The sequence below is a fragment of the Balaenoptera acutorostrata genome, chromosome 19 (assembly GCF_949987535.1).
Source record: "Balaenoptera acutorostrata chromosome 19, mBalAcu1.1, whole genome shotgun sequence".
In the NCBI taxonomy this organism is placed as follows: domain Eukaryota; kingdom Metazoa; phylum Chordata; class Mammalia; order Artiodactyla; family Balaenopteridae; genus Balaenoptera; species Balaenoptera acutorostrata.
Window position 1 is genome coordinate 52086542 of NC_080082.1, and position 13768 is coordinate 52100309.

At 37.9% G+C, this 13768-nt stretch overlaps 1 protein-coding gene across 1 annotated transcript in view; it reads left to right on the forward strand.

The window, feature by feature from the left end:
• The window catches only part of LOC130705685 (zinc finger protein 607-like), a 34183-nt gene extending 28338 nt beyond the window's left edge, over nucleotides 1–5845 (forward strand). Inside the window, exon 3 of the mRNA XM_057533713.1 lies at nucleotides 5661–5845. Within this exon, the coding sequence (XP_057389696.1) occupies nucleotides 5661–5845 (185 nt within the window). The remainder of the gene's footprint in view (nucleotides 1–5660) is intronic.
• The last annotated feature ends 7923 nt before the right edge of the window (nucleotides 5846–13768 follow it).

Consider the following 13768-nt stretch of genomic DNA (forward strand, 5'->3'; position numbering starts at 1 on the left):
TTTGTCTCGTGACAGTTTTTCACTTAAAGTCACCCCTACTTTCTTTTGGTTACTATTTGCCTGGAATATCTTTTTCCATCCTTTCACTTTCAGTCTGTCTGTGTCCTTAGACCTAAAGTGAATCTCTTGTAAGCAGCAAGTCAGTGGATAATAATTTTTTATCCATTCAACCTATCTATGTCTATGTTATTGGAGAGTTTAATCTGTTTACATTTAAGTTACTGATAGGAAAGTATTTATTATTGCCATTTTGTTACTGATGTTCTGTATACTTTGTGGGGTTTTTGACCCTTGTTTCCTCTCGCTTACTGCCTTCCTTTGTGTTTCATTGATTTTTTTGTAGTGACATGCTTTGATTCCCTTCTAATTTCCTTTTGTGTATATTCTATAGATATTTTCTTTGTGGTTACCATTTTGATTACATAAAATATCTTAAAGTTATAACAGTCTTTTTAAAAATTTATTTGTTTTATTTTTGGCTGCGTTGCGTCTTTGTTGCTGCGCGCGGGCTTTCTCTAGTTGTGGTGCGCGGGGCTACTCTTCGTTGCAGTGTGCAGGCTTCTCATTGCGGTGGCTTCTCTTGTTGCGGAGCACAGGCTCTAGGTGCGCAGGCTTCAGTAGTTGTGGCTCGTGGCTCTAGAGTGCAGGCTAAGTAGTTGTGGCGCACGGGGTTAGTTGCTCCGCAGCATGTAGGATCTTCTGGACCAGGGCTCGAACCTGTGTCCCCTGCATTGGCAGGCAGATTCTTAACCACTGCGCCACCCTTTACATTAGTTATGTCATAAATTACATCTTTCTATATTTTATACCTAGTAACATAGATTAGTGGGTTTTTTTAAATGATTTTGTCTTTTAGATTCTATACTAGAATTTAAAGTGGATTTATGTATCAAAATTACAGTAATATAGGATTCTATGTTTTGTTCATATATTTACCTTTATTGAAGAATATTATACTTTTATATGGGTTTGCATGGCTTTTTGATGTTCTTTCATTTTAACTTTAAGGACTCCCTTTAGCATTTCCTGTGGGACAAGTCTAGTGGTAATGAATTCCTTCAGCTTTTGTTCATTTGGGAAGGTATGGATTTCTCCTTCATTTTTTGTTTTTATTACGTGCAAACATATTTTTTTTTTAATTTTTAATTTATTTTTGGCTGCATTGGGTATTCGTTGCTGTGTGTGGGTTTTCTCTAGTTGCAGTGAGCAGGGGCTACTCTTCGTTGCAGTGTGCAGGCTTCTCATTATGGTGGCTTCTTGTTGCAGAGCATAGGCTCTAGACGCGCAGCTTCAGTAGCTCTGCAGCATGTGGGATCTTCCCGGACCAGGGCTCGAACCCATGTCCCCTGCATTGGCAGATGGATTCTTAACCACTGCTCCACCAGTGAAGTCCACTCCTTCATTTGTTTTTTTAAAAGTAATTAATTTATTTGCCTGCTTTGGGTCTTTGTTGCTGTGCACGGGCTTTCTCTAGTTGTGGTGAGCGGGGGCTAGTCTTCGTTGTGGTGCGTGGGCTTCTCAGGGCTTCTCATTGCAGTGGCTTCTCTTGTTGCAGAACATGGGCTCTAGGCACGTGGGCTTCAGTAGTTGTGGCACACAGGCTCAGTAGTTGTGGCGCACAGGCTTAGTTGCTCCGTGGCATGTGGGATCTTCCCGGACCAGGGCTCAAACCCGGTTCCCCTGCCTTGGCAGGTGGATTCTTAACCACTGTGCCACCAGGGAAGTCTCACTCCTTCATTTTTGAAGGACAGTTTTTCCAGATACAGTATTCTTGGTTGATAGTTTTTTTTTTTCTTTTCTTTCAGCACTTTGTATATATCATCCCATTTTCTTCTGATCTGCAAAGTTTCTGCTGAAGAATACACTGATATTAAGGAAGCCCGCTTGCTTTTGATAAGTTTGTTTTCTCTTGCTTATTCATTTTCTTTCTTTGAATTTCAGCCGTTTTATATAATACACACTATAAATGTGTCTTGATGTGGGTCTCTTGAATTTTCCTAGTTGGAGTTCATTGAGCTTCTTAAATTTGTGTATCCATTTCTTTCCTCATATTTTGAAAATTTTTGGCCATTATTTCTCTAATAATCTCGCTGCCCCTTTGCTCTTCTCCTTCTGGGCCTCCTACAATGTGCATATTGGTCCTCTTGATATTTTCCTATAGTGCCCTAGGCACTCTTCATTCATTTTTCTTTTTTACTTGATGATTTCAAGTGACCTCTCTTCAAGTTTGCTGACTCTTTGTTTTGCCTGATGAAATCTGCTATTGAATTTCTCTAGTGAATTTCTCCATTTAGTTATTGTATTTCTCAGCTCCGGAATTTCTGTTTGGTTCTTTCTTATAATTTCTATCTCTTTGTTGATATTCTCATTGTCTTCATGCATTGTTTTGCTGAATTCATTTATTTGTCTATCTGTGATCTCTTTAACTTGTTAACATCTTCAAAACATCATTTTAAATTCTTTTTCAAGAACTTCACAGGTCTGCTTTTCTTTAGAGTTGGTTTCTGGAGCTTTGTTTTGATCCTTTGATTGGACTGTATTTCCCTGTTTCTCTGTATCCCTTGTGATTTTTCATTGAGATTTTGGCTTTGCAGAAACAGCCGCCTCTCGCACTCTTTACAGACTGGCTTACTACCTTCACCAGTAAGCCCAGCCAGGGGTTCTGGAACCTTTCAAACCTTTTCTTGGGATGCATCTTCTTTGGGGTTGTGTGTATGCTTTTATTTTAGTATAAATGGCTGCTTTTAACTATCTTAATTTCCTGGTTCTTCTGAGGACCTTTCAGTTTCTGTTGTATTCCTCTACCCTTAATATTTTGCTTCTCCTGGTGCCTGCCTCTGGAAATGTATATTCTCTGCTGCTTTAATACACTGCAGTGCTCACCTGTGTTTTCAGTCGCCTCCAATCTGATATACAAACTATGCCACCATTCTCATCAGCAGTCCAAGCCAGGTGAGACAGAAACCAGTCCCTTGGGCAGCCCCTAGAGAAGTCAGAATGTTGGACACAACTTTCACTTTTTTCCTATCCTGAGGAAGGATCCAGAAATTAGGAGTAGCTGTTCTCCCCATCACACCTCATTACACTGGGTGGCAAGAGGGGCTAGGGCAAGCAAACTGTCACCAACTTGTAACCTTCTTGGCTGTCTCTTCTCTTGTTTATGTGCTTATCTGGGTGCTGGAGCCCCTTAACTAGTTTTTAGAGTTTTCACAAAAGTATTTTGGTACATATAATGCTGTTAATTCAGGGTCTCTTGGGGAGAACAAGGGGCTATATCTTCCTAGTGCACTATCTTCCTAATGTCCGATCTTCCTTTGTTTTAGGTTTTCTGTTTCCCATTTCCTGCCTTGTACTGGAGTATTTAAATACTTCTTTAGTATTCATTTTAGTTTTTCTGTTGGAATTTTGGCTATTTTTCTTTGAATATTTGTTTTAGTGTATGTTATAGGGGTTACAGTATACAATATACCTAAGCTTTCACAATCTGTTTTTACAAATATTGTAGCATTTCTTGTAAAATGAACAAACCTTGTATCTTCAATATGTTTATATTTACCTTTCCCTTTATAATTGTCATGTTTATCATATCTACACATACTGAAAACACCACCAGACTGTTATAAACTTTGCTTTCAAGAGTCAAATATATCTGAAATAACTTAATAGGGAAATAAATGATCTTATGTATTTACCTAGATATTTACCTTTCATGATGCCATCTTTCATTCCTGAAGATTCAGGGTTCTCTTTTGTATCATTTTCCATAAGCCTAAATAAATTCCTTTAGTAGTGTTGTTTTTTTCAATCAGACAATTTTTTGCCTCAGTCTGTCCCTTTCCTTTTCAGATTCTAATCACATTTTTAGATATATTACCACAAGTCCCTGAAGCTCTATTATAAGACTTTTAACCTGTACTGTTGATGAGTTTCAACTTGAATAACTTCTGTACATCTATCATGTTTACCTTTTCCTCTGTCATTTCCATTCTGCTGTAAGCTCATCCAGCAATTTTAGAAATTATATATTTCAGTTCTACAATTTTAATTTTTTTGTTTATGTGGTTTCTTTTTCTCTGGCTATATTTCTTATCAATAATTTCAACTGTGTGGTTTTTTAAAATTTTTTTAATCTCTTAGAGTATAGCTAAAATAACTGCTTTTATATCTTTGACTGATAATTACAACATCTGGGTTGTCTCAGCATCTGCGGTTTATCTTTTACCTTGAGAGGGGATCACGTTTTTTTGTTCTTTTTACAATTAATAATTTTAAATTGTTTCATGGACATTGTGAGTGCTATGTTGTGTTGATATGTTGATATTTTTACTTTAGCAAGGAATTGAAGCAATAAAATTTAGACTACACGTTCTGTCCTGCTGTTCATGGGAAGTAGTGTAATTCTCTGGTTCTCTAACGCTTTGCTGTACTCGTTTGTGTCCTTCTCATGCATATGTGATTCATGTTTAGGCTAAGATTTGTACTTGTTTCCACCCAAAATCAGGGAATCTCCTTCTCTGAATGTTTCCTTTCTAGGGTTCCTCTCTCACTTTCCAGTTTGGTAGTGTTCCTTGCCATGATTCTTGTAGCAGGAAATATGTTGGGGCTTTGACAGCCCATTTTTGCCCCAATATACCCGTCTGGCAAGGCTATGAGTGGTAGAGAAGGTGGCAAGAAACTCAGCCTAGTGTAGGTCGTTTTTTAAGGTTTTCACTCCCCTCCACAAGCCCTTTTTTGTTTAATTTATGGACCTGAGGTGTTTGATTTTTTTATTTTGTCAAGCATTTTTAATTGATATCAGAGAGGGAGATCGACTATAACAAGTTTACATCACCATGATGCTACTAGAACTTCTTCAGTTAAGGAGTTATTTGATGGTGAAGATGATTTTTTTCATTTATTTTCTCTTGTATCATTTTGGACTTATTGCTTTCCATTGTATTGTTACCATTTATCACAATCGTTTTTTTGCTGCTGTTTTCACAGTTTTGGCCAGTCACACCTCTGTAAATCTTTCATGGAAACTGATGCAGGAAAGAGTATATTAAATCACTTTAGTAAAGTGTGATAAATGAGTTACGGAGAAAGTGTCAGTAACTGTTACAAACTGTATAGCTGATTATAGAGTTGTCTAAAGTAGTCATCTCTAATGAGTGATTTAAAAAAACATTATTTTTAATTTTTTTATTTTGGCTGCTTTGGGTCTTCGTTCCTGCATGTGGGCTTTCTCTAGTTGTGGCAAGTGGGGGCTACTCTTCGTTGCAGAGCATGGGCTCCTCATTATGGTGGCTTTTCTTGTTGTGGAGCACAGGCCCTAGGGCACGCGGGCTTCAGTAGTTGCAGCGCATGGGCTCACTAGTTGTGGTGCACAGGCTCTAGAGCGCAGGCTCAGTAGTTGTGGCACATGGGCTTAGTTGCTCTGCAGCATGTGAGATACTCCCGGACCAGGGCTCGAACCCATGTCCCCTGCATTGGCAGGCAGATTCTTAACCACTGCACCACCAGGGAAGCCCTAATGAGTGATATTTTTAATTTAAAAGAATGTACTATAGAATATACACTGTTCTTTGTCAAGGAAAACAAAATGTTTTTCTCATTTCTGTTAGATTTGAAGTCACGGTATGAAATAATCAGCTATGAAAATGTCCGCATTTATAAAAAATATTCATCTCTTACTCTACATCAGAAAATTCATACTGGTGAGAAACCCTATGAATGTGACAAATGTGGGAAGGCCTTTAGTCAACACACAGACCTTACAGTACATCAGAGAATTCATACTGGTGAGAAGCCTTATGAATGTAAGCAGTGTGGAAAGGCCTTTAATCATGCATCCAACTTTCTGTGACATCAGAGAATTCATACTGGTGAAAAACCCTGTAAATGTGAGGAATGTGGAATGACTTTTAGTCATAGGATAGAACTTAAGAGTTCATCAGAGAATTCATACTGGGGAGAAACCCTATGAATGTGAAGAATGTGGGAAGGCCTTTAGTTGTGCCTCACATCTTACTCAACATGGCAGAGTTCATACTGCTGAGAAATCCTATGTATGTAATGAATGTGGAAAGGCCTTTAGTCAAGGTAGAAGAATTAGAATACATCAGAGAATTCATACTGGTGAGAAACCCTATGAATGTTAGGAATGTGGGAAGGCCTTTAGTCAAGGTAGAAGAATTAGAATACATCAGAGAATTCATACTGGTGAGAAACCCTATGAATGTAAGGAATGTGGGAAGGCCTTTAGTCAAGCCTCTCATGTTGTGCAACATGGTAGAGTTCATACTGGTGAAAAACCTTATGAATGCCGTGAATGTGGGATGATCTTTAGTCATGGTATAGATCTTAGAGTATATCATAGAATGCATACTGGCAAGAAACCCTTGTAACAAACAAGGGTTTGTTACAAGGGTTTCAAATGTAAGGAATGTGGGAAGGCCTTTAGTCATGCCTCAAATCTTGTTCAACATGAGAGAATTCATTCTGGGGAGAAGCCCTATAAATGTAAGGAATGTGGGATGACATTTAGTTCTGGCTATCAGCTCATTCCACATCAGCGAATACATATTGTCGTGAAACCCTATGAATGTAGTGAATGTGGGAAGGGCTTTAAGTCATGCTTCAGCACTTATTCAACATGAGAGAATTCATACTGGTGAGAAACCCTATAAGTGTAAAGAATGTGGGAAGGCCTTTATTCATGGTGGAAGCCTAAGAATGCATCAGAGGATTCATACTGGTGAGAAAACTTATGAATGTAAAGACTGTGGGAAGGCCTTTAGTCGCACCTCAAACCTTGACAGGCATGAGAGAATTCATACTGGTGAGAAACCATGTGAGTGTAAAGAATGTTGGAAGGCCTTTAGTCATGTTGAAAGCCTTAAAATACATCATAGAATTCACACTGGTGAGAAACCCTATGAATGTAAGGCATGTGGGAAGGCCTTTAGTGTGTATGGATGACTTACTGGACATCAGAGTATTCACAGTGGTGAGAGACCTTTTGAATGTAACAAATATGGTAAGTCTTTTCAGCTTAGTTCAAGCCTTAAAGTACATCAGAAAATTCATACTGGAGAGAAAACTTATGAATTTAAGGACTGTAGAAAAGCATATATATGCAGTAGAGAATGTATAGTACATCCATACATTTATAACACTGGGAAAAATTTTGAATGAAAAGAACATGGGAAAGCTTTTAGATATGGTTCAATTCTTATAAGGCATTAAATAATTTATACTGGTGAGAACCTATCAGAATGTAAATAATGTTTCACATTTTTTAGTTAGGACCCAAATGTTGTTCAGATTCAGAAATTTATGGTGTATTTTTTTTTAATAAATTTATTTATTTATTTATTTATTTTGGCTGTGTTGGGTCTTTGTTGCTGCGCGCGGGCTTTCTCTAGTTGAGGCAAGCGGGGGCTACTCTTCGTTGCGGTGCACAGGCTTCTCATTGCAGTGGCTTCTCTTGTTGCGGAGCACAGGCTCTAGGCTCACGGGCTTCAGTAGTTGTGGCACAAGGGCTCAGTAGTTGTGGCTCGTGGGCTCTAGAGTGCAGGCTCAGTAGTTGTGGCACACGGGCTTAGTTGCTACGCGGCATGTGGGGTCTTCCTGGACCAAGGCTCGAACCCATGTCTCCTGCATTGGCAGGCGGATTCTCAACCGCTGCGCCACCAGGGAAGCACCCTATGGTGTATTTTTATGTAACATAGGAAGACCTTTACTAGCATTTCTCTATTTATGGATTATCAGAATATTCATAATGGAGGAAAATTCACAGAATGTGGAAATGCCCTTTTTTTAAAAAAATCATTTATTTATTTATTTATTTATTTATTTATTTATGGCTGGCTGTGTTGGGTCTTTGTTTCTGTGCGAGGGCTTTCTCTAGTTGCGTCAAGTGGGGGCCACTCTTCATCGCGGTGCGCGGGCCTCTCACTATCGCGGCCTCTCTTGTTGCAGAGCACAGGCTCCAGACGCGCAGGCTCAGTAGTTGTGGCTCACGGGCCTAGTTGCTCCGCGGCATGTGGGATCTTCCCAGACCAGGGCTCGAACCTGCGTCCCCTGCATTGGCAGGCAGATTCTCAACCACTGCGCCACCAGGGAAGCCCTGCCCTTGTTTTTTTTTAAATTTTATTTCTTTATTTTATTTTTGCTGTGTTGGGTCTTCGTTCCTGTGCAAGGGCTTTCCCTAGTTGCGGCAAGCGGGGGCCACTTCTCATCGCGGTGCACGGGCCTCTCACTATCGCGGCTTCTCCTGTTGTGGAGCACGGGCTCCAGACGCGCAGGCTCAGTAATTGTGGCTCACGGGCCCAGCTGCTCCGGGGCATGTGGGATCTTCCCGGACCAGGGCTCGAACCCGCGTCTCCTGCACTGGCAGGCAGACTCTCAACCACTGGCCCTTGTTTTTTATGCTTTATTTATAAAAGCTCTATAGCCCTCGTCAGTTATTATTACATTTGAAAAAACTAATACCACAGAAAACCCCTGTTGACCTAACAAATGTGAAAAAACCGTCATGATTGCCGTTTGATTCTTTACAGCCTGCATGCAAGATATCTATATCCCTGTGGGAGTCATTTGTAAATGATGATAATAATACCTACATTATAGTGCTGTTATTGGAATATAAAAAACTTGGAAAGCTATCTTAAACATAGTGTTTATTCTGTAAGTATTAGATACTATTTTTAGTATTATCATTGGTATTATTATTAGTGTATTATTAGTATTAGTATTAGTATTTGTATCATTATGAGATCAAGTCCATATGGATGTAATGAATTTAGCTCTGTGTAATTCCTTATGCCTTGTTGAGTTTTAAATAATTTTTTCTGGACAAACTCTAGTAAAATGTAAAAATCATGAGAGGATTTAAAACAGGAGTTTTATGAGAGCACTGACATGTTCATTCGTTTAAATACTGTCTATGGTTGCTTTGGTATTTCTTTGGCAGAGCTGAATAGTTGCAATAGGCTGTATGACCCACAAAGCCTAAAATATTTATTGTCTGGTTCATTACAAAAAAATTGCCAATTTCTGTTTTAGAACAGCATCCCCACCATGTTTTCCTTACTTTGGATTTTTGAAAAGTACAGGAAAGTTACCTTACAGAATGTCTCATGTTCTGGATTTTTAAAATTGCTTCATTGTAGGTCCATTTGTCCTGTTCTTCTATCTCTAATAGTTCCAGTAAATTTGAAGTTAAATGAAGAGGTTTAATTGAGTTTATGTTGTGTACATTAAGAAGCACTTTCCTACTATTAATGGTGCTAGATTGGTTATAGTGGAGACTGCTAGATCTCTCCATTGTAGAGATTCATTTTACAGTTATTAATCTACATATTTTATCACCTCCTTTTGCAAATTGATAATCTCATGTATAAGTCCTGAATCAATTAGAAAATTAAAATTGAAATTAGGGCTATTCAGAAAGGAACAATAATAAAATGCCTATATACCAGCTTTGGGATGTTGCCAAACCTCTACTCTTTGGAAATGTAATACTCTTCAATGCATGCATGAAATAAAAAATGAAGACCACAACTTTCTGTTCACTGCTTTATCCCCAGAACTATTCAGTCCCTCACTTAGTAGGAGTTGATAAAACTGATAAAACAATGAATAATAATTTGACCTACAAAGTTAGAAATATAACATCATAAATCCTAAGCCAATATAGGAAGCAATTAATACAAATAAAATTATTAGAGCTTATTGATTATTAACCAAAATGATACTCAGAGTTTTGGGTTTTTTCCCATGAAAAGCAATGAATTCATCTAGAAGTACAGTTCTATAATTTAGAAATGAAATAGTAATCTTGAAACAGTGTTTTTTAACTTTAAAATTTTTCTATTAAAAGTATATTAGGGGGCTTCCCTGGTGGCGCAGTGGTTGAGAATCTGCCTGCTAATGCAGGGGACACGGGTTCGAGCCCTGGTCTGGGAAGATCCCACATGCCGCGGAGCAGCTGGGCCCGTGAGCCACAATTGCTGAGCCTGCGCGTCTGGAGCCTGTGCCCCGCGACGGGAGGGGTCGCGATAGAGAAAGGCCCGCGCACCGCAATGAAGAGCGGTCCCCGCACCGCGATGAAGAGTGGCCCCCGCTTGCCGCAACTGGAGAAAGCCCTCGCACGAACCGAAGACCCAACACAGCCAAAAATAAATAAATAAATAAATAAATAAGAAAATCCTTTAAAAAAAAAAAAAAAAAAGTATATTAGCATCAAATAAAGGGGATTTAGCCGTAAATATGGAAGAAAAAATATTTTAATTATAAGTCAATGCTTCAGTTTATTCCAGTATATTTAGAAATTGAAAGAATGTATTAGATTCCTGGAAAAAAATGTAATTTATCAAAATTAACCTAAGATGATATTGATTTTATTTTATAAAATTTAATGTAAATTTTATAAAATAAAATCAAAGGAAAACAACTCTTTTATTAAAAGCAGCACTATGACACATACTTGGGTAGACTTAAAGAAGGAAATTATTTCTAACAGTATTTCTAGCTCATTGATATATGGATTACATAATTATAACAAATCTCTACTAGAATAATAGGTCCTAAAAATCAAAAGCTAAATGAGGTTTCCTTATGAAACTAAGTGTAGAAAATCTAAATATATTACCCGCCAACTGAAACTGAGAATCTACCAAAAGAACTATGAAATTAAAAAGCATTTATCTAGCAGACCTACTAGAGAATGGACTTGAGGACACGGGGAGAGGGAAGGGTAAGCTGGGACGAAGTGAGAGAGTGGCATGGACATATATACACTACCAAATGTAAAACCGATAGCTAGTGGGAAGCAGCCACATAGCACAGGGAGATCAGCTCGGTGCTTTGTGACCACCTAGAGGGGTGGGATAGGGAAGGTGGGAGGGAGGGAGACGCAAGAGGGAAGAGATATGGGGATATATGTGTATGTATAGCTGATTCGCTTTGTTATAAAGCAGAAACTAACACAGCATTGTAAAGCAATTATACTCCAATAAAGATGTTTAAAAAAAGCATTTATCTAGAATGTTCAAGACTTAACTATTCTTGTTTAATTATAAATCTTGAATGACAAAGCTGTTGATCCAAGTTTAGTACTTTCAATATTACAGGTTAGCAAACGATTGCCCTGTGGGCCAACCACCTGTTTTTCTAGGGTTTTATTGGAACACAGCTGTATTCATTCACCTACATATTACCTAAAGCTGTTTTCTGTCTTCAACAGCAGAGTTAGTTGTAACAGACACCGTATGCCCCGTAGACCTAAAAACATTTACTTTCGGCCCTTTAAGAACAAGTTTGCGAATCTGTGATCTAGATTCATTAGTTTTTCTAATCTTTTTTTTTTTTTAATTTTATTTATTTAATTTATTTATTTATTTATTTTTGGCTGTGCTGGGTCTTCGGTTCGTGCGAGGGCTTTCTCTAGTTGCGGCAAGTGGGGGCCACTCTTCATCGCGGTGCGGGGACCGCTCTTCATCGCGGTGCGCGGGCCTTTCACTATCGCGGCCCCTCCCGTTGCGGGGCACAGGCTCCAGACGCGCAGGCTCAGCAGCTGTGGCTCACGGGCCCAGCCGCTCCGTGGCATGTGGGATCTTCCCAGACCAGGGCTCGAACCCGTGTCTCCTGCATTAGCAGGCAGATTCTCAACCACTGCGCCACCAGGGAAGCCCAGTTTTTCTAATCTTTATTTAAATTTATGAATGAGCTGAATATAGATAACTGATTTCTTTAATACTAAAAGGAACCTCTCTCCCACCCCCCAACACACATACTTGACCATTTTTGATACCTATTGACATACTTGATACCTATTTTCAAACACTTCCATCCAGATAAATGTCAGAAATTAGTCTTTTGAATTGCCTTCCCCTGTATTTTCTGTAAATGTGAAGAAAGTGCCAGCAGCAAATCATATTAGTTTTGATGAAATACTGTGTTTTTGCACAATTGGTATTTAGCCCTATAAAAGAATTCTTATCTTTCAAATAAGAATGATTCATGGAAATTACAAATTATGCATTGTCAACCAACCATCTATGATGTCAGTGTGATTGTCCCTTATAACCTACACTTCTATGACCATTTGTTGCAGATGGAGAATCCACTATCCTATTCAGTTATTCACCATCTGATAGTTAACATCATTGTCCCATATGTTTAAGTTTTAGAATAAAATATAACACAAGACAGAATAATTTGAGTTCCGTAATAAAATAAGCCTACAGTAGGTCAGCATGGTACTTCTCCAAGTTACTATATATATATGTTGAATGTACAGACATACCTTTATCCAACGTTTTTGAAATTATGCCCCAGGAATATTGTTGGTACTTGACAGTACTTTTTAAAATGTTTTTGGGCTTAAACAAGTTTACGAAGTACTGAATACTAAATCTCTACGTTTGAATAATGAAAAGCTCATATTGACCAAACAAATGGAGACCTGTGGTAAAGAACACTTCAAAACGTTACCAGGGAACCTCCATTTCTAATACCTATTAATCTCTCTGGGAAATGTTGCCAAATCCAAAGGGAGTGACTCTCAGATTGGAATTATGGGTCATTAATTCATGTTACTAGCGATAATTGGATGGCTAACAGCTCACATCCTGACCTGCAATTAGTGTCCTTTTTCTGAATGTAGGGTTGCTATTTTTCTACAAAATGAAATATCTTTTAGCCCAATCTTGATATAAATATACCTCAATAGATTTAAATCTTATCTATTGGCCATTATACAGTTGTTGACAGTTTTTCACTATTACAAAACCAGTGACTAGCTTTGCTCCTGTATACTAGTACACAAGAGCAATGGTGTCCAATTACTCAGGCATAGGTTGTATACATTTTCACCTTTGGTACATATTGGTAACTTGTTTATTTTTGTGGACATCTGGCAACTCAGTCAAAGGCGAAATAAATGTCCTGTATTTCTTCTTCTAGTGTGTGGTTTAGTTTTTAGTTTTTTAATTACTAGTGAGTTGAATATTTTCCATATATTTTTATTAGCCAATCATGTTACTTATTGTGATTTTCCTAGTCTCGTTTTTTGCCCATTTATTCATTTTTTTCCTTCTGATTTATAGGCGTTTTAAAAAATATTCAGTATCCAAATCCTTTGCTTGTTTTATATGTCCTTATTTTTTCCAAACTTATGCTGATTTATGCTGTTTTTTACTATGTTCAGTACCCCTCATACAAATATTTTAAATTTCAGTATAGTAAGTTTTCAGTCGTACCAAATATTCTTATTATTTCTATTCACAATTTTATTAGACTATTTAGTTTTCTATATAATCAAATTATCTGCAAGTCAAAAAGGAAATTCCTTTTAACATATTTATATGGATTATTTCTTTACTTTTATCGAAATAACTTTGGCTGTATTGTACATTGGTGGTGATGATGTCAGTGGTATTGCGTACTGGTAGCTATGATGTCAGTGTGATTGTCCCTTATAACATACACTTCTGTGTCCATTTGTTTCAGGTGGAGAATCCAATATTTTATTCAGTCATTCACCATCTGATAGTTAACACCATTGTCCCATACAAGTTTAAGCTTTAGAATTAAATATAATGCAGGACGAAATAATTTGAGTCTCAGGCTTTCAGGTTTTCAGGCTTCTCCTCCAATTTAATGGAAATTATGTCAACATTTCATGGTTAATCTATTATTTCCTTTTGGTTATGTGCCCCAAATAATCTGTATTGTATTTAAGTAGTTTCCTACATTAGAAATGCCTCATTTTTTCCAAACT